General features: G+C 48.2%; 2 protein-coding genes across 3 annotated transcripts in view; both read right to left on the bottom strand.

The window, feature by feature from the left end:
* The window catches only part of IL27RA (interleukin 27 receptor, alpha), a 16,978-nt gene extending 11,431 nt beyond the window's left edge, over positions 1-5,547 (bottom strand). For both annotated transcript variants that reach the window (XM_008566016.1, XM_008566017.1), the window contains exons 1-6: positions 5,405-5,547; positions 4,843-4,960; positions 1,928-2,085; positions 1,682-1,839; positions 610-769; positions 435-508 (exon numbers count right to left, since the gene is read on the bottom strand). In XM_008566016.1, the coding sequence (XP_008564238.1) occupies positions 435-508; positions 610-769; positions 1,682-1,839; positions 1,928-2,085; positions 4,843-4,960; positions 5,405-5,504 (768 nt within the window). In that variant the 5' untranslated portion in view covers positions 5,505-5,547. The remainder of the gene's footprint in view (positions 1-434; positions 509-609; positions 770-1,681; positions 1,840-1,927; positions 2,086-4,842; positions 4,961-5,404) is intronic.
* Positions 5,548-5,924: 377 nt separating this feature from the next.
* RLN3 (relaxin 3) lies at positions 5,925-8,189 on the bottom strand. Its single transcript, XM_008566015.1, has 2 exons — positions 7,940-8,189; positions 5,925-6,651 (listed from the first exon to the last, which is right to left on the bottom strand). The coding sequence occupies exons 1-2, from the start codon at positions 8,187-8,189 to the stop codon at positions 6,413-6,415; spliced, it is 489 nt and encodes a 162-aa protein (XP_008564237.1). The 3' UTR covers positions 5,925-6,412.
* Between the last annotated feature and the right edge of the window lie 12,532 nt (positions 8,190-20,721).

The following is a 20,721-nucleotide window of genomic DNA, read 5'->3' as shown; positions in this document are numbered from 1 at the left end:
TCCGAACCCTTGGCGGGAGCGCCACCACGCTCCCAAGCAGCGCACTCTCCAGTGCGCCACCTGGCCGGCCCTTTGTGTGCCATTTTATAACACCCTTTTGATACTAGCATTTGAGCTCTTAGCACACACTGTGTTATATCTTGTGGAGTTGAGCTCCAGTCATGCTTTCAGACCTTTGCATCTGCCGTCCGCCTCCTCCCCCACCTGGAATACCTGCACCCATCCCATGTCTCAGGTATCTCAGAAGCAGCTGACATTGGTGGAGGCTTGCTTCATGCCCAGTTCTGTGCCAGGACCTCTCTGAGCATCCTCTCCTCGAATTCTTGAAGCAACTTCAAAAGGGCTGCATAGTTAAGTTCTGTCTCATTTATGTCATTGTTATTTGAGGGTTTCCTGACAGGTGCAGAAAAATGTAACTGCTTCCCGCAACTCACCGTCCAAAGAAGCAGCAGTTCCTTTCCATCTGGCATCCCACAGAGGTTCCCTGATACCCACACATCTTTTGGAGCTGTCAAGAATGAGAAAAGAGGAGAACAAATGACAGGGACATGGTTGGCCAGACTTCCAGGAGGGAGGGTGAAGATTTGGGACAAGCCCGAATATCCTCACCAGAGGGTGGTGTTTGGAATGACAGAATGGCGCTCCACTCGCCCCACAGTTCGTCTTCTGTCTCCATTCGGCATCGTCCAGACACCTCGTAGCCAGTGGCTAGCTCTAGGTCCTGGATCTCAATAGGGGTCAGGGGGAGGGACTTCAGTTCTGGTTCCAGCTGGGGGAGAGACAGAGAAGAGCGATGGGACCATGGGCTAAGTTGAGGGTACTTGAACTTATGTGTCAGCAGAGTGACCAACTGTCTTGGTTTTCCCTGGACTGAGGAGGTTCCAGAACATGGGACTTTCAGTTTTAAAATTGACACAGTCCCAGGCAGACAGAGACGAGCTGGTCACTCTGTATGCCAGGTATGGCGGGAGGTGGTAAGTTTTATTATTTACCCCATTTACAGGTGAGGAAACTGAGGCCCAGAGACAGGAAGTGATTTGCCCAAGGTCACAGAGCTGGTGAATGCTGGAGCTGAGATTCATACCCAGGTAGTCAGATTCCAAAGTGTGCATCTCATCATTGCTCTGAATTGCATGGGTAATCACAATGACAACAACTCTGCTCTTTATTCTGGGGTTTTATAGCAAAATTTGTGGCTGAGGCAGTTGGTTATCCCCAATATTCATTCTCCCCTTTTCCCTTTGAAAACAGGCACCAGGAGTATCAGTTGGGAACACGGCTGCCAAGAATAAAGACTACATTTCTTAGCCTCCCCTGCAGTCAGGTGAGACCGTGTGACTATGTTCCTGGCCGATGAGATATGAGAGGAAATGATATAAGCAACTTCCATGTTGTGCCCTTAAAGTGTGTGGGCGGTTCCCCCAACTCCTTTTGGGGTCCCCTTGCCCTGGACTTGTCTTTCACTTTCCTGCTCTGTGACCTTGGGAAAGTTGCTTAACTTCTCTGAAGTTCAGCTTCCCCAACTATCAAATGGTGATCTTAAAAGCATCTATTGTATGGGGAGGTTGGAAGGACTCATCAAGATAATCCATGCAGATTGCTTACCTGGGGGCCTGACACACAGTAGGTGCTTAGAAATGTCAGCAGCTTTTATTGACTATTTTTGAGTGTTGACACTCACCGGGGTCCAGGCCACCTCCTGGCATCTTCGGTAGTAGAACTGGCAAATAAGAACTTTGTGGGATGGCCACATAGGTGGAGCCCATTGGACAATGGCCTCCAAGGGGTCATCTTCAGAAAAGTCCACATCAGGGTACAGCCAGGGGGTGTTCGGCTTCACTGGGGAAGGGGAGGCCAGGGTGCAGTGAGTTGGGGCCTCCAGGACCACCCAGCCCACATACAGTGCCCCACCCTCTTGTCACATTACTTCGAGTTTCCAGGTTCACGAAGACTGGGGGCCCGAGAGGCTGGCCTGCCTCAGTCACCCAGACAAGGAGTTTGTCAAACATGGTAAGCTGTTCCCGCGGAATGGTCACCCAGCTCTGCCCGGTGGGCACTGCCACAGTCTGGGTTCTGTAGGAATGGCTGTGAGGAGACATGCAGGGATGAGACACATTGGGCTGGGCCCAGAGCCATGTGATAACAACCCTCGTACTGGTAAGAGTGGCTGCAGCTTGCTCTGCTTGGGTTCAAATCCCAGCTCTGCTGCTTTAGAGCTGCGTGACCTTGAGCAAGTGACTTAACTTCTCTGTGCCTCACTTCTCTGTTTTCTCATCTACAAAATGAAAGCAATAAAAGTACTTGCTGAGAAGGCTGAATAGGGGAGGGGAATAAATGAGATAATACGTGGAATGTGTTTAGAACAACGTTGGGTGCGCCATGCACGTTACGTGAGCATTGGTCATTGTTTAATTGAGCATATACTATATCAATGCACATTAATGTGTATGTAGCTATTCAGTCAGCAAATATATATTGTACCAGGTCCTGTTCTAGAAGCTGGGGATAGAACTATGACCAAAACAAACAAGGACCCACCCTCTGAAGCTGGTATTCCAGAGGGGGAGACAGATGAGAAACACATAAACATATACACATTTCAAGAGGTATAAGTGATAAAAAGCAATCACATAGGGTAAGGACGATGCAGTGTGATGAAGGGATTCAGAGTGATGGTGCTATTTTAGGGAGGTGTTTTCAGGAATGTTCTCTCAGTTGGGGAGGCATTTGAATAAAGGCCTGAAGGAGGGGAAGATGGGGCCAAGCAGTACCTGGAGGAAGAGCATTCCAGGAAGAGGGAACAGCCAGTGCAAAGGCCCTGAGGCCAAACTGTGCCTGGTGTGGTGTTTTCAGGAATGTTCTCTCAGTTGGGGAGGCATTTGAATAAAGGCCTGAAGGAGGGGAGGATGGGGCCAAGCAGTACCTGGAGGAAGAGCATTCCAGGAAGAGGGAACAGCCAGTGCAAAGGCCCTGAGGCCAAACTGTGCCTGGTGTGTTGGAGGAACAGCAAGAAGGTCCATGTGGCTGGAGTGGAGTGAGCAATGAGGACAGTGTACAGGGCCTGGTGGGCTGCAGGAAGGACTTTGGCTTTTACCCTGAGTGAGACAGCAGCCATGGAGGGTTCTGAGCCGAGGAGGGATGTGTCCTGACTCAGATGTTCAAAGGTGCCCTTTAGATGCTACAGGGAGGATAGAGCGTGAGGTTGAGGGTGGAAACCAGAGACCAGGGAGCAGTCTTGCATGATCCAAGTTAGCAATAATGGGGCTGGAGCAGGGTGGGTATAAGAAAATAGGCAGAATTGCCAGATTCTGGATAACAGGGAAGATGGAGTCGGCAGGGCTTGCTGGTGGATCATACGTGGGTGAGAGAGAGAGGTGAGGACATCCCCATGGTTTGGATTTCAAAGGTTCAAAACAACACCTTTATAAAAACAAGTGTTGGTGAGGATGTGGAAAAACTGGAGAAACTAGAACATTGTGCAGCCACCGTGGAACACTGTATAGTGTTCCTCAAAAAGTTAAACAGAATTACCCTATGACCCAGCAATTCCACTCCTGGGTGTATACCCCAGAGAATTGAAAACAAAGACTCGAGCAAAAACTTACACACCCATGTTCTTAGCAGTACTATTCACAATAGCCCAAAGGTGGAAACAGTCCAGATGTCCATCAATGGATGAATGGATAAGCAAATTGTGGTGTATCCATATGATGGGATATTATCAGCCATAAAAAGGAATGACGCACTGACACATGCTACATGGGTGAGCCTCGAAAACATGATGCTGAGTGAAAGAAGCCAGACACAAAAGACCACGTGGTGTATGATCCTATTGATATGAAATGTCCAGAACAGGCAAACCCATAGAGACAGAAAGCAGATTGGTGGTTGCCAGGGGCTGGGGAGGCAGAGGGGGGTAGTGACAGCTAATTGGCACAGATTTCCTTCTGAACTGATGAAAATGTTTTGCAACCAGATAGAGATGATGGTTGCACAACATTGTGAATGTGCTAAATACCCCTGAATTGCACACTTTAAAACTGTTAATTTTATGTAAGGTGAATTTTATCTCATTAATAAAAAGGGGGACCTTCCCTGACTCCCCCACCCTGCACCAATTAAAACTAGGCCCCCCTTCTGCAGATGGATGTTGATGACAGCACAGTGTGAATGTACTTAATGCCACTGAACTGTACATTTAAAAATGGTTAAGATTTATAGGCCAGCCACCAAAAAAAAAAAAAAAGGTTAAGATGGTACATTTTATGTTGTGTATATTTTAACCACCATTAAAAAGTAAAAAGCCAGCCCTCCTATCCCCCATTCCCATCTTTTGCTGCCTCTCTTACTCATCCCTCAGCCCAATTTGAAATGGTGAATTTCCAGGTGTGATTCATCATGAAGGAACGGTTTTCTGTAGACCCCACTGGGGCCAAGCTTTCCGTCTACCTCTTTCACTGCTGCACCCCCAGTACCAGACTGAATGATCTTTTCACATGCTCAGAGAGGTTAAGCTACCTGCCTAAGGTCACACAGCAAATAAAAAACAGCTTCCCATTATTAAGCATTTTCTCCTTGCCAAGTACCTAAGTCACTGAATCCTCAGAATCAACCCAGGTTCCATCACTATCGCCACTTAACAGGGCATATCGCCACTTAACGGAGGCTCAGAGAGGGAAAGTGACTGGTCCCGGGCCACACAGCAAGGAAATGAGGGAATTAAAGGGTTTGAGAGTAGGGGGTGGAAGGGGAGACTCCTGGTTCCTTTCAACCAGAGCAGGCTGGAACGTGAGGGGCTCCCTCTAGAGCCTCAGTTTACTCCAAGCACCTGAGAGTACTCACTACTTCTGGCTCTGGAGGTGCAGCCTGGAGGGAGCTCCCAGGTCCCCGAGAGGCTCCCACGAGCAGTTCAAGTCACCAACGGGTCCAACTCCGTAGCACTGCAGTGGCCCCGAGCTGCCTGGAGAGGGAGGCAGAAGGTCCAGGAAAGGGGCTCCCCTGCAGCCTGCGCACCCCAGAACCTGAACTTCCGGGGACTTCTGACAATTGCGGGGGGGCGTTCCGAGGTCCCTTACGGAAATGAGCAGCAGCAAGAAGCAGGAAGGGGGCGCTGGTCGCCCCTACCCAAGCTTTGGGCAAAACTCCTCCCTTCTGTTTGCCAGCCACATCCTGTCACCACCCCCAAGATCTCCCACCCCACCCCTCCCCCCGCGGCTCTGGTTCCCACCTCGCCGCCGCCCATTCCCAGACTCCTTTCTTCTGCCGATCTCTGCCCCGGGGGGGTGGGGTCACAGTGGCACCCGGACCTCTGCCATTCATTCCGCTAACTTACGGTTCACCCCGGAGGGTTTGCGTTTTCATCGTGCGCGCAGCGACAGCGACACGCGCACGCTCCACAACTCACCCTGGGGACGAGTCCGGTGTAACAGCAGAAACAATAGAGGCAGCAGCAGCAGATTCGGCAGCTGCCGCGGCCAGAAGGGGGCGGTCCGGGCCTCCCACATGGCGCCCCCCGCGACCCCAGTCTGGCCTGGCTCTGCCCTGCCCAGGGCGGCCGCGCTGCTCGGCGTCGGAGGCGGCGACGGGAAGCGGAGCCACCCCTCCAGGCCGCCTCTGCACCTTGCGCTCCGGATCCCCGCCCCTTCCCCGCGACGGAAAGCCCCAGCTCCCCGAGCTGGAGGCGGGGGAGTAGGGAGGCGGCCTGGGGCGTCTGGGAGGGCGCCGCGGGCGATGCCCAACTCCCCTGCAGCGTGTCCCCACTCCATCTCCCAGCCCCAGCGATGACACACACACGCACTCTGGCGAGTCCTTTGGAACTTTTTATTATTGGGGTTGGGGAAGGTTCTGATGCGCCCACCGCGCCTCCCATCCCAGGTTATCAAGGGAACCTAGGGGACCACTCCCATCCCTGAGGGCCACAGTCTTAGAGCTCTGGCAGAGGGAATTGGAGAAAGAGGGACTGGAAGACAGGGAACAAAGAGTAAGCGAAGGCTGACCAGGGGACAGCAGCCACAGTTTGGGCAGGGGAGAGCCATAGATTGGGCTGGACAGGGACAGAGGTCTCAGTGTGGCCAGGTTGGGTAAAGTAGGAACCCAGTTGTAGCAGTGGACTGGGTAGGCCAGGCAAAGGCATGGTTTGCGCTGGGAAGAGGTCAGGAGTCAGGATCAGGGGTCCCTATTTAGCCAGGTAGGGACACATTTTGCTCAGGGCACAGGGTCAGGATAGGCTGGTCCAAAATCAGGGTTGGATAGTGGGGTTGGGGGTGTGCCTGAGCCCACAGCACCTGGCCTCTGTGACTTGCAGATGAATGAATGTGCGAGGGTGGAAAGACAGGTGCCCAGATGGACACTGGCTGAGTGAATAGCAAGGCTGGGTGTTGACCCTGGTGCCCACAGCTACCCAGCTCCTGGACTAGCAGAGGCTGCTGATTTCACTTTTGCTGCACCCCCACTTGCAGCAGTTGCTGGAAAGTCCAGCCAAGACATCTCGGCTTCCCCGAAGAGCTCCAGAGGTTCCCTGCCATCTGGGTCGGCCCCTGTAAAAGCCCTGGGGGGACTTGGTCAGGGCCAGCCACTCGCTGGAGCCCACAGCCTCATCCAGCTCATCTGCCAGGTTGTCCACATCAGTGTCTGCATCTGGGAAGCCATCCCCTGCAAAAGATGAAAAGAGTTAGTGGTCAGGGCTCAGCTGCTGCCAGGCTCCTGCTGGCCCAGCTCCTTTGTTCTTGTGCTGCAGCCTTGTGGTTCAAGGTTTCAATTCCACTCAGTCCTAGATTCAAATTCTGTCTCTGCCACCCAGCTTTGATGGGCAGATTATTTAACCTTACTGAACTTGATTTTCCTCTCCTGTCATTTATTCTCCCCTGCTCTTTATTTATTACCTGGTGGTTAAGAGTGTGCATTTAGGAGCCAGGCTGACTGAGCACAAAATCAGCCTCTCCAAGTTATCATCATGAGCAAGTGAATTTACTTCTCTGAGCCTCAGTTTCCTTGCCTGCAAACTGGAGAAAATAATAACTCCTACCTTCTTGAATTTTATAAGGAGCAGAGGAGTTAATAGCCATAAAAAATAAGAACAATGTCTGGCACACGATAAGCATTCAAAATAGCATTGATCATTTATTGAGCACTTACTGTGTGCCAGACACTGTTTTAAGTGCTTTAGTGGATTAATTCCTTTATTCTTCTCAATGACAACCACATGAGTCAGGAACTGTTATTATCAACCCCATTTTCCAGAGGAGACCACTGAGGCATGGCTCATTAGAGAGCTTGTACAAGAACACACAGCTATGAAGTTGTAGAGCTACTATTTGAACCCAGGCTGTGTGTCTTCTGGGCCCACACTCATATCCATCCCTCCTCCTCCTCCTCTTCATCATCAGTACCATGAACATCTGTCCTTTTGCCAGGCTCCTGCCCCTCATGAAACTAGGTCTCCTGCCCACCCCCTTCCTGCTCAAACCGGGACTGAACCCCCTGTCCTGCCTAGGCTGTGTCCTTATCTGTTTTGACTTAATGATAAACAGGCTCAGAGAGGGAAACAGCTTGCTGGGGAAAGGTCACCAATAGGTGACAAAATCCAGCTGTGATACACCACACCCTCTCACTACCTGCCGTAAAGGCTTGGACAGCACTTCAGTGTCATCTTCATGCATGGCGTCCCCTAAAGGAGCAGCCTTGCTTAGCCCTGGGCTCAGCACATAGCAGGTGCTCAGCCGTATAGTGGACTGTTCTCTGACTTCTAGCTCCTGTGGATGGCTTGCTGTCCCCCATCCCAGTTCTGTAGATCTGCTAAGCCCTGAGCCTTGGGCATGGCGTCAAGGCTGGGCAGGTCTCCTCGGCAGGAGGTGATAGCCCTGCCTTTCATCTCTGTCCTTGGCTCCAGACCCATCTGGCCATCTGTTCCCTCCTCCATACACTCCCTCCCCAGTCTCACCCATAGCTTCCTGGACCAGGATGTCCGACCGTCTCCACCGGGAGCTCCCGCAGGTGAAGACGACTGCTCGGATGAATTCGCGGCCACAAAGCTTCACTCCATAGGGTGCTGCCCGGGCCTCGGCCCCCAGCCCCAGCTCCCCAGCCAGCACCCACACTGCCAGCAGCAGCAGCGTGCACTTGGCCATGACGGACAGAGATGTGTTGGACGTGGGGTGTGTCCATGTCTCTGCAGCCTCCGGGCCCCCCATTTATACATTGCGGCTCCCCCCACCCTGCCTGAAGGAAGCCAAGCAACCTCCTTTATCTCCCTTAGCAGAGGGGAGGCGGGCACGGCCTCCCAGGCTGACCTTTCCCGTTTCCTCAACCAAGCGATAACCTTTTGCCAGGGATGGGATGATGTGGCCCAGCTCAGTGTCATCTTTGACAGAGGGAGGCGAGAAGGCCTCGATTCTGCAGAGACCAGGAACATATTCCCCCACCAGGCAAGGCACGAGGGCACAGCCAGACCCCATAGGGCTAGGATCCTGGACCTCTTCTAAAATAATATTGAAAAGAAAAAAAAGGGGCTGGCCAGTTAGCTCAGTTGGTTAGAGTGCAGCCTTGTAACCCCAACCACCAAAAAACAAGAGAAAGAATAAAATAATAACAACGATAGTGAATGCTTACACAGTATGAGCTATGGGGCCAGACACTGCTCTGAGCATTGTATATCTGTGTATTGTATTTAATCCTCCCAACAACCTATGATAATGGTTCTCAAATTTTTTTTTTCTTAAAAGATGACCGGTATTGGGCCGGCCCGTGGCTCACTCGGGAGAGTGTGGTGCTGATAACACCAAGTCAAGGTGTTAGAAAAAAAAAAAAAAGATGACCAGTAAGGGGATCTTAACCCTCAGTGTTGCGCCCGTACCGGACCGGGACCGGCAACGGGATCGCAACCCTCGGTGCTGCGCCCGCACCTCACTCAGCCAGTGAGCGGGAACCAGTCTGTATGTGGGACCCGAACCCTAGGCGGGAGTGTCGCCGCGCTCCCAAGCAGCACACTGTAGCAGTGCGCCACCGGGCCGGCCCCATTAACAGTTTTAATGCCAACAATGTGCGTCTCTGAGACACACAGCTGAGTTTATCTATTTCTTTCTTTTCTTTTTTGCCGGGTAGGAAATTGCACTTTTAATCAAAGCACAACACCCACACACAGAAGAGTGTACAGATTGTTAGTGAATACCTGGAATAATTTTCACAAAATGAACACACTTCTGTAACCACTACCCCAACTCCAGAAACAAAACATTCCCAGCCTCTTTTCAGGCAAAGGAATTAAGCCCCACCTTCTGAGGAAATATAGAAGAATTTGTGGACCTCTGTTAAAACCCCCACCCTCATTGATACTTTGGGTAAGACCCTTTAAAGTTTCACCCGCTAATTTTACCCTTTTTTTTTTTTTTCTTTTTCACAGCTGGAGATCTCAACCCTGGATCTTGGTGTTATGACACCATGCTCTAACCAACTGAGCTAAGTGTCCAGCTCATTAATTTTAACATTCATTGGCTAATTGCATGTATAGACATTATTACTGTGATGCTTGCTTGATAGTAATTTTCTGTGTACCTCTTTCCTTCTACATTGTTCATTATTTAGACTCCTGTAAAGAAGAGTTGTTTCTTTCTCCTCTGTTTATTTATTTATTCAATCATTTATTTATACCAGTATGGATCCATGAATAGTCCTTTTTTTATTCTTTGGGTTATAATCCAATACTATTGTTATTTATTTTCTTGCTCAAATTGTTTCAGCTTTGGCCAATGGGACCTTTTCTCATTGGCTCCTGCTCTGAGCATTTTTTTTCAGGTGCTGCTCTCGGGCTGTGACTTCATCCCGCCCAACCCTGGGGGCTGGTCGGTGAGGGGATCTGAACCCTTGACCTTGGTGTTATAACACTGCACTCTAACCAAGTGAGCTAACCAGCCAGACTTCATTTTTATTTTATTATTTTTTTAAAGCACTTTCTTAATTTCTGTCACCACAAGATGTTCCAAGCTTATCTCATGTTTTTTTCTGCCTGAGTCCTAGCATCAGCCATTTTCCCAAAGAGCTCAGGTTCTTTTCACTTACACTGGAGAATGACATTGAGATCTGGGCACTGATGTGCTCATCGTTACTGTGGGGGAGGGGAGATACTGCTTCTAGCCTGTGTCAGCTTATAGAACTATTTTAAAAAATATTGAGATAAGTTCTATATAACATAAAGTTAGCCATTTTAATTTACATGTACATGCATACTCATAAGGAAACAGCCTACATGTCCATTCTCAGGTGAATAGATAAACTCAATGTGGTATATCTGTACAATGGAATATTATTGAGACATGAAAAGGAATGATGCACTGATACAAGCTACAATGTGGATGAACCTTGAAACTTTATTCTGAGTGAAAGAAGCCAGACGCAAAAGGCTGCATAGTGTATGATTCTATTTACATGAAATGTCCAGAACAGGCCAATCCATAGATAGCAGATGGGTAGTTGCCAGGGCTGGGGGTAGGGGAGGATCAGAAGTGACTGCGTAATGGATTTGGGTCTCTTTTCAAGGCGATGAAAATATTTTGGAACTAGATAGAGGTGGTGGTTGTACAACATTCAATGTGCTAAATGCTATTGAATCATGCACTTTGAAATGGTTAGTTTTATGTTATGTCAATTTCACCAACATTTAAAAACATAGCAACAGCAGCAGGGGTTCTGGAAAGGGGCAGACCTGGGTTCGAATCCCAGCTCTGCTTCTTTCCTGCTGTATGACCTTAAGCAAGTCACTTCACCTCTCTGTGCCTTGGTTTCCTCATCCACAAAACAGGAAAAATTCAATGAGTCAGATTCTTACAACAGCTTCTGGCACGCGGTAAGTGCTGCTTAAATGTTATTTCTACCGAACACATTCCTTTTGGATGAGAACTTTATGCCTTTGTCCTTTTCCCATCACAAACTCGTGGCCCGGGTTGCCCCTGTGGGTGTCGCGGGTCAAGGACAACGTTCCAGGAGGCAGAGATCACATCTGATTGCACTGCTTCTAAAGGGCTGATGAATAATGCACTCGTCCCCTCTGGCTCTCCTCCTGGTGACTCCTCGAGGGATGTACGCAACTGTCCTTTCTTCTGTATCCCCAGTGCCTGCCTGGGGGCTGGTGAAGAACAAACACACAGGAAATATTTGCTGCTTGACTGCTTGACTTAGCAGACTGGGCCCCAAACCAGAAGCCTCTTCTGTGCCTCATGTTGAATCAGGGTTTGGGGCCCAACATAGCTGGGTTTGAATCCTGGTTCCTGTGTGACCCTGAGCAAGGACCTATACCTCTCTGAGTTCCTTGGGAAGATGGAGATGATAAGCATATCTGCTTCATGGGGCTGTTTGAGGACTTTGGTGAAATTATGTAAAGAGCTTAGCACCCCACGTAGCACCCAGAAAGTGTAGTGGGTTGAATGGTGAGCTGCAGAACTGCAGGAAAATATGTCCACATTCTTTTTTTGGGGGGGGGAGGGCGCAGCTGGCTGGTAGGAATCCAAACCCTTGACCTTGGTATTATAAGGCCACACACTAACCAATTAAGCAAACTGGGAATCCCCCACATTCTAACCCCTGGGACCTATGAACATGATCTGATTTGGAAAAAGCATCTTTGCAGATGTCACTAAGGACCCGAAGAGGAGATCATCCTGGATTATCCCGGTGGGCCCTAAATCCAATGATAGGTCTTATAAGAGACGAAAGAGTTAAAGACACACACAGAAGAGGAAAGTCCTTGTGAAGACAGGCAGAGATTGGTATAATGTGACCAAGGAAGCCAGTAGCTCCTGGAACAACCAGAAGCTGGAAGAGACAAGCGAGGATCCTCCTCTTGGGCCTGTGGAGGGAGCACGGCCCTGCTAATGCTTTGATTTGGACTTCTGGCCTCCAGAACTGTGAGAGGATAAATGTCCATTACTGTGAGCCCCCAGTTTATGGTCTTTTTTTTTTTTTTTCCATTTATAAAGAACAGAGGTTTATTTGGCTTACGATTCTGGGACAGCTGCATCTGGCACGGGCCTCAGGCTGCTTCTACTCATGGCAGAAAGTGGCAGGGAGCCAGCAGGTACAAGCAGATTTGTGGTCATTTGATACAAGCAGCCACAGGAAACGAATACAATAAGATGTGGGAAATATTATCTGCTATTGATACGGTCATCAGTATTACCTTGCTCACTATAAAAATGCAACCAAACCCTACCAATCCTAAATAAAGCCACTCTCTCCAAACTTCTTAATCTCATTTTTGAAGAGTTCAGACACACAGGTGCTTCAAAACACAAAAAGAATCAGGTTTATGCTGCAGCATCTGCCTGCGAGTCTCAGTTTCTCTCTTCTCCCCCACGAGTAGCCACAACTCTTGATTTCCTGAGTATCTTTCCAGAATTTGTGTGTACATACAAAACCAAATATGAATACATATTTATCCCGACACTCCTTTTTACATTAACGAGAGCACATTTTTTTTTTTTTTTTTTTTGCAGCTGCCCAGGATAGGAATCCGAACACTTGACCTCAGAAAAAATAAATTTTTTTTATTGTGGTAAAATACGTGTAACATAAAGTTTACCATCGTAACAATTTTTAAGTGTACAGTTCAGTGGCATTAAGTATATTCACAGTGTTGTGCAGCCACCACCACCATTTCCAGACTTTTTAAAGTCACTGCAAATCAAAATTCCATACCCATTAAACACTAACTCCCCAGTCCCCCTCATGCAGCCCCTGGCAATTACAATTCTACTTTCTTATTTTTACTTAATTTTTTTTTTATTACTTTCTATTTCTGTGGATTTGCCTATTCTAGGCACCTCCTGTAACTGGACTCATACAACATTTGTTTTTCTGGCTTATTTCACTCAGCATAATGTCCTCAAGGTTCATCCATGTCACAACGCGTGTCAGAGTTTCACTCAAAGGTAGCATGTTCTATGCATCCTTCTGCACCTTGCTTTTTTTCCCCCACTACAACAAATGCTAGAGATCTCCCCTTATCAAAACTCTTTTTTTTTTCTTTTTGTCTTTTTTCGTGACTGGCAACGGGATCGCAACCCTCGGTGTCACGCCCGCCCCTCGCTCAGCCAGTGAGTGGGAACCGGTCTGTACGTGGGATCCGAACCCTCGACGGGAGCGCCGCTGCACTTCCCAAGCGGCGCACTGTAGCAGTGCGCCACCGGGCCGGCCCATCAAAACTCTCTTAATGTATCCTTGTTAAGTTTATTTTATTTTACTTTATTTTACGGCTGCATAGCATTCTGCTTTGTGGCTGTCCCATAGTTAATTTCACTCCCAGAGACTGATTTTTTTTTTCCTTTTTGTCTTTTTTACTGACCGGTAACGGGATCGCAACCCTCGGTGTTGTGCCCGCACCACGCTCAGCCAGTGAGCGGGAACCGGTCTCCACATGGGATCCGAACCCTCGGCGGGAGCGCCGCCGCGCTCCCAAGCAGCGCACTCTCCAGTGCGCCACCAGGCCTTCCGGAGACTGATATTTTTTCATACGTTCGCTCTTAGGCTTACACTGCGGTAAGGAACCTTGTCCAGAAGTCATTTCACACGTATGCAAGTCTATCCATGGATAAATTCCACAAAGTGGAATTTCTGACTAAAAGACTGTGCTTTTGTAATTTTTACAGATATTGCCAAATTTCCCTCCTCGGGGGTTAGATTAACTCATACTCCCTCTAGCAATGGATGAGAGTCCTGTTTCCTTAAAGCCTTAGCCACAGAGCGTGTGTTATCAAACTTTGGATTTTTTCCAACATGACAGGTGAAAAATAGTATCTCTGAGTAGAGGAAATTTGCAATTTTTCACCACAAGCAAGGGAGAGTGAAGTTCTATGTGTTTAAGACCTATTTATAGTTTTCCCTTTACTCTCTGGTCAACTCCCCTGTCTATTACACTTTTGCATTGTTGATCTTTTTCTTCTTAATTTGTAGGAGTTCTTTGTATGTTAAGGAGATTTGCCACCTGGTTGTGAAGAGTTACAAATATTTTTTTCCCAGATTGCCACTTCTCCAAACTTCTTTGATTATGGCTACCAACAGTTAGTGAGGACTTTATACTTACCTGTTTTGTGCTAAGTGGTTTATACACATTATCCTATTTCAACCTTATTTATTATTATTATTTTTTTTTTAAAAAGATGACCGGTAAGGGGATCTCAACCCTTGGCTTGGTGTTGTCAGCACCGCGCTCAGCCAGTGAGCAAACCGGCCATCCCTATATAGGATCCGAACCCGTGGCCTTGGTGTTATCAGCACCGCACTCTCCCGAGTGAGCCACGGGCCGGCCCTGATCCTGGGGTTATAACGTTGCACTCCAACCAATTAAGCTAACTGGCCGGCCCCACAATGCCACTTTCACACCTAGCAAATTATACAATCATTCCTCAGTATCATTTTATACCAAGGACTACTCAAAAGTCTCCAAAATGACTTTCTCAAGTTGGTTAAGAGCAATCCTGGCCAATAAAAAGTTTTCTCTGATGATGGAAATGTTTTATATCTGTACTTTCTAATATGGTAGCAATTAGCTACATGTGGCTATTAAGTACTTGAAATGTGTCTGGTTTGAAGACTGAGGAACTGAATTATTCATTTGATTTCATTTTAGTTATTTTTAGTTTTAATAGCCACATGCGGCCAGCGACTATCATATTGGACAGTGCAGGCTTAGAACTGGCTTCCTGACCCGACATCTCACCTACTCCTATACTCCCTATCTCTGTTCCTAACTTCTCACTTGGCCCTCAGCCTATTGCATCTGATATCTGGCTCCTAAATACCAATGACAAGGTCTCGTTCAGTTCCACCTCTAGAACTCTGTCACACCTTTACTGATCCATGAGAAATCCTCACTGGTTTAATCTCCAACCCCCCACCTTCACCCCCCATCTCAGATCCCTAATTCCTTGTTCTTCCTGGATGGTTGCCAGCCTCTTCAATGAGTTCCCTAAATGTTCCTGAACAAACAGATGCTCTTGAATAATAGGATGTATCGTTTTGGATGTTTATATGTTGATTTTGTATATTTGTATGTGTTTGTTGTAATTTTCAAAATAGCACTGTGTACTGGGTCTCATCTGTATCTTTTTAGTTCAGTGCTTACATTGTTTCTTTTTTAGAGTCAAAGCTTTTATTAACTTACTTCCTTCAGCTTCCTCCAAACAAAAAGTTGCCTTTGTGCTGGGAAAAGAAAAATAGGTTGATATACATTTATGTAGATATGCATGTGGCCCATGCGTAAGCTTGGACTAAAAGTCCAAGTACTTAGCGGATGCTTGTTTTTTGTTTTTATTTTATTTATATTTTTTAAAAGATGACAGGTAAGAGGATCTTAACCCTTGACTTGGTGTTGTCAGCACCACGCTCTCCCAAGTGAACCAACCAGCCATCCCTATATAGGGATCTGAACCCATGGCCTTGGTGTTTTCAACACCACACTCTCCCAAGTAAGCCACAGGCTGGCCCTGGTTTTTTGTTTTTAAATCTTGCTTCATCCCTTTCTTTTCCAACTCTTCCTTTAGCTAGGATAATGTGGCACCTCCAGCAGTAAATTTCCAACATGGTCTTTTCTTTTTTCTTTTTGGCTGTCTGGTATGGGGATCCAAACCCTTGACCTTGGTGTTACAACACCATGCTCTAACCAACTAAGCCAACTAGCCAGCTTGCCAAGATGGTCTTAACTCATTAAAGCTCTACTTAAAAACTATTTCCCAAAGCCCGTTTGGGTGGGCATCCCCTGACACTGGATTCCATTTTCTCATTGGATGTATCTGCAGGGCTTATATATAATTTTTTTTTCCTGCTACGCTGGCCTTTGTTCAGTTGTTCAGAGTGCAGTGTTATAACACCAAGGTGAAAGGTTTGGATCCCTGTACCGGCCAGATGTAAAAATAGAAATATTAATTTTTTTTCTTTTACCCTGCTGTGCACATAGTTTGAAAAGTTTATTAGAATAACCAGCCTGATAATCAATCACTGCACCTCATGTATAATAAACAGAAATGCTCGTGCTTGGATGACAAACCGTCAGCGTCCCAGGACATCTTGTTTGCACTCAATGCACTTGCCCACACATTACAGGATGGTTTTTAATTTCTTTCTTTTTCTTCCCCCTTTAGCATAACTCCATGGAGACCTCTCTCACTCTTGCCACTTGCCTCAGGAGCAAGGATGCGTTTTTAAAAAATGCTTTCATGTCCACGTTTCCTTGATCAGAGCTACATTTTAAAGAGCTACCTCGTTGCTTTCACCGTTGGCTTGGTATTCCACGTCATGCAGTCTTCTTATTTCATCTTTCTAGTCCCCTAGGGATGAACACCTCATTGCCTCCAACTTCTCATCGTAATGAACATCCTTATCTGGTGCGAAATTTTCAACGAACATAAACACTTGGAGCAGGACTACCCAGGTCTTAGTTCTCCTAGTTTAACAGGGACCCAGTAACTGGCTTAAACGAGAAAGAATGTTTACTTATCTCTGCTGACAGCTTGGGGGTCTGGGGGTCTTCTGTTGGTGGCTCCACTATCCTCCAGGGCAGTGGTTCTCAACTGGGGTGGAGTGGGGGAGATTTTTACCTACAGGGTCATTTGGCAATATCTGAGACATCTTTCATTGTCACAACTGGGGGTGGGTGGGCGATGCTCCTGACATTTAGTGGGTGGAGGCCAGGGATGCTCTCAACACCCTACAGCACAGGACAGCCCTCCCCCCCCTACAGCGAATGATTTCAGGGCTGGCTGGCTAGCTCAGTTGGTTAGAGAAAGATGCTGATAACACCAAGGTTCGGGGTTCGATCTCTGTACTAGCCAGCTACCAACAAAACAAAAACGAATGAGCGAACAAATGATTTGACCCCAAATATCAGTGGTGCTGCATGCCCTAGCATAGTCCCCACTCCTTTTTGTAGTGACTGATTTGTTGAAGAGACCTGGACGTATTGTCATTTAACCTCTACCTCTACCCTTTCCACTTTCTGTAAACTGGATGTTAGGTGGAGAGACTTGATCAGAGTCAGGTTTAACATTTTGGCAAGGTGTGTCCTGAGGGGAAGCTGTGAATTTCCTTTTGCATGGCATCAGGAGATCCACCAGGTCTACTTGTCTCTCTTGTAATTCTGAGCTTCTTCACAGCAAACGCTGGTGACAGTGTGGCCCCCGTGATGAAGTCGGCTCCCTTACACCCAGCAAACCCTCTAGCAGGTCGCACTCTAGTGCCCTTAGCATCCGCTGTTCCCCAGCACCCTCTCATGGCACCCACAGATGATCACTGCTTAAATCAATGTTTTCATTGGCTTTCACAAAACTGTAACGTTCTGGTTCTCTCATCCCTTCCACATTTTTTAGTTAGCCTTATTCTTGGGCTGTTTGGTGGCTGTGAGACATAGCTACCACTGGGAAGGCAAGACCATACTTCATTACTTTTTTTGGCAACTGGCAGGTTTGGGGGATCCAAACTCTTAGACCTTCATGTTCTAAGGCTGTGCTCTAACCAACTGAGCTAATCAGCCAGCCCAATTCCTTGTTTTTAATTACCAATGTTTCCAGGAGTTGATTGAGAGCTGCTTCTAATGATATAATAAATGTGTGTGGTTTTTAAAACTTTTAAACAGAGGGATATGCTTCTCAGCAGGTATATGTTAAACACTTCTGTTTCTTGGCTGAGATGGAATCAGAGGTTATGGATACTGACAACTGACTTGTGTTTTCTTCTGTCTTTTTCCATGTCTGTATTTACTGCCTCGTCTTGATTTATAAGCAAACCCTGGAAAACCTACAAAAATAAATGCTTTGTGGTTTATCTAGAAATAATACAGAAACTATTGCTGTTGTTTTTGGTGAAGAAAATCAGTTTTGTATAGTTTATATCACTCTAAATAAAATGTGATTTTTGTTTAAAAAATAAATGGAGGTATAACATATATAAAGTGCACATATCTCGAAGGGAGAATTCAAGTGAGTTTTTATGCCTATATACCCATGTAACCACCTCCGGATAAAAAGGCAACATTTCTAGTCCCTACCCTGTGTTCCCCGCCATGAAGGCTTATACTGAATATTTTTGATGGAAGAAATACTCTCCGGGCTTTGCTGTGTCCATCTTGGGGCTCAGGAATTTCTGGGAAGTAGGGAATTGGGTGAGAGGAAGAAATAGGACTTCAAGGTTCCCTCTCCAACAACAAAGACCCAATGGCTGGTCCTGGGACCCCGATCTGTTTCACGGACGAAGCTGCAGTGACTTGCTTTACCAGCTGGGATTTATTCCTGGGCACCTGCTGTCTGCAAGTCTCATTAATTCTTGGGGGGACTTGTCAGGGCTGGGGCTCAGTTGGCATGTCCAGGCAGACTGGGGCTGCTGCTCCTTCTCTCCCATCGAAGGTCACACCCAGAGCAGCCAAGCACACTGGAAAGTCCTGAGAAGGGAGACAGGCTGCCTGGGCTCTGCCACCTCCAGCTGCATGATCCCAGGGAGCTACTTCCCTCCTCCGAGCTTTTATTTGCTCACCTGTCAAGTGGGGGGAATGTTCCACCTTTCTGGTTTGTTGAATGGATTTCTGAGGAATTATCTGGCTACTTTACCTCTACCACCTCATCTCCCGATGCTCTAGCCAGATGTTCCTGTCCCCAGGTATTTGCAGTCGCCTCCACCTGTTTTTGTTTTGTTGTTGTTTGTTTGTTTGTTTTTTTATTTTTGATGGCTGGCTGATATGGAGATCTGAACCTGTGACCTTGGCACCTGTTTTATGAGGCTTGCTTCTTCTCCAACTCAGGCTCACTGGGTAGGACCCCTCTTCACATAACACAGGCGGAAGCATCCTCTCATTCCCCTTCCTCCCTCCCTCTTAGGTTGTTCTCTCAGCCTTTATGAATCTGTCTTATTTATCAAGCTCACTGCTTACTGTCTCCTTTACCAGAATGCAAAGTCAAGGGCCTTGTTTGCTTTTTCACTTTTACAGCCCAGGGCAATGCATCTAGGAAGTATAACGTTTGTTGAACTAGGAAACTGACGCTCAGAGAGGTGGAGACACTTTCTCAATGCCACACAGCATAAGCGGAATTAGAACCACAGGCTCTGAGCCTTTATTTTCTTTATCCTGCTTGCGGATGAGGGCGCAAAATTTAAGGGGGTGCCAAAGAAGTTCAGGCATCAGGATAATTAATAATAAATAAATATAATTTAAAAATATATAATGATCAAAATATTAAAAAAATTTAGGACAAGATTCGATCCGGTGCCACGACTCGCCTCACCCTAATCCCAGTTATGGCGGATCCTGTTTTTATTTAAAATTATGATATTTTGTTCATCGTGGATTTATTTTTTTCCATTAATTTAAACGTTTCTTAAATATTGTTTTAGAATATTATTTATTTTGATGGCTGAGTTTTTGCGCCCGAGGCGCTCACCCTATTCCGGGCCCTGCTTCTGTTTCTTCTCCCGCTGCGCCTGGTCAGCCCCCCCTGGGGAAACTGAGGCAGTTTCATCTTCCCTACCAAGACGTGTGTGCGTGGCGGGGGTGCGGAGCCATGCCAGGCGGCCCGTGCTCCTCCCGGAGGAGCAGGACGCTGACCTTTGCTTATCGCCGGCGGGAGAAGCGGCTAATTAAGTCCCCCGCCTTCCAGAGACCTTTCCCAGGGCGGCCGCGCCGCCTGCGAGGCCGAGATAGCCGCGGTCGCCCCGGCAGCGGTGACCTTTCCCGGCTGGATGGGACAGGGAGGCGGCAGAGGGCGAGGAGGCCGCGATTTCGGGCTGGCCTGGGAGGAGGAAGGGGGTTCGCTCCCGGGGCTGGCACCTGGGATGGAACCCGACCTCGGTCACCCACGTCCACCCCACCCTCGCAGGGCAACGCGCCAAGAGGAAGAGCGCCCAGTGACGTCATCGTACCGCGACTCCAGCGTCCGCCGCTGACGTCACAGAAGGGCTGCGCTGCGTCACCGCATTCCTCCTGTGACGTCAGCACGAGAGTCCAGAAACTGGCCCACCGAGGGAGGGAAAAGTCCGAAGGAAGAGATCTTTCCTTTCTCACACTTTTTATTTGGTATTTATAAAGTACGTAAGAGCGGACTACAACTTCCAACCGGCCTTGCGTGCTGCGCATGCGCCCGGCCTCCAGACAGAGAGCGCGGCAAACCTTTGGGGAAGATTGACGTCCCTTTATTCGAACCAGAAGGCAGGTATTACAGCCGCAAACCAATCCCGGCCTCACAGATCCCACCCCTTTATTCTTAGTCCGCTGCTTCCTTGCGGGAGTGACGGGCTCCGCAGCCTTTGAGGGTTCAGTTTTCTTTGATGGACGTTCATACTGTTGAATCAGAAGGCCGGGAAATCGAGAGAGTGTTGAAAAGCGTGCCTGAGGACCAATAGTTTCGGGGCAGGGCCCGGCGCCGTCCAATCACCTCTCCCGGCGCCGCCAATCACTCGGGGCCCCGCCCGGCGCGTGACGTAAGTAGGGTGGGTAGCAACAGTTGCCCCGGTGAGGGAAACGGAGGCGCCATAGCCACGGTAGTCGTGGCGACCAAGCAACCCGGCAACGCGAGTCAACAACAACAACCTCCTGGCCGACCCCCACCCCCACCCCCCCGGCCCGGCCTGGGGACCCTGGCACGTTTCGTCCCCGTTCCAACATCGCCTCAGAGACCTCCGAAAGCCCTTCCGCGGACAGAAGTGGGGAGAAGCCAAGGTAACCCAGGCGGCCCGAGGTGGCAGGCCGGGCCGGGC

The sequence above is a fragment of the Galeopterus variegatus genome, unplaced genomic scaffold, assembly GCF_000696425.1.
Source record: "Galeopterus variegatus unplaced genomic scaffold, G_variegatus-3.0.2 Scaffold218, whole genome shotgun sequence".
In the NCBI taxonomy this organism is placed as follows: domain Eukaryota; kingdom Metazoa; phylum Chordata; class Mammalia; order Dermoptera; family Cynocephalidae; genus Galeopterus; species Galeopterus variegatus.
The sequence above is the reverse complement of the archived record's forward strand: the minus strand, read 5'-3'. Positions and strand labels throughout refer to the sequence as shown.

What these genes read in the sequence shown, in the direction of transcription:
- RLN3 (XM_008566015.1), bottom strand. Translation starts at nt 8,189, where the DNA reads ATGGGGGGCCCGGAGGCTGCAGAGACATGGACACACCCCACGTCCAAC. An exon ending in CCTGGTCCAGGAAGCTATGG is followed by an intron (nt 6,652 to 7,939) that starts GTGAGACTGGGG and finishes CATCTTTTGCAG; the next exon opens with GGGATGGCTTCCCAGATGCA.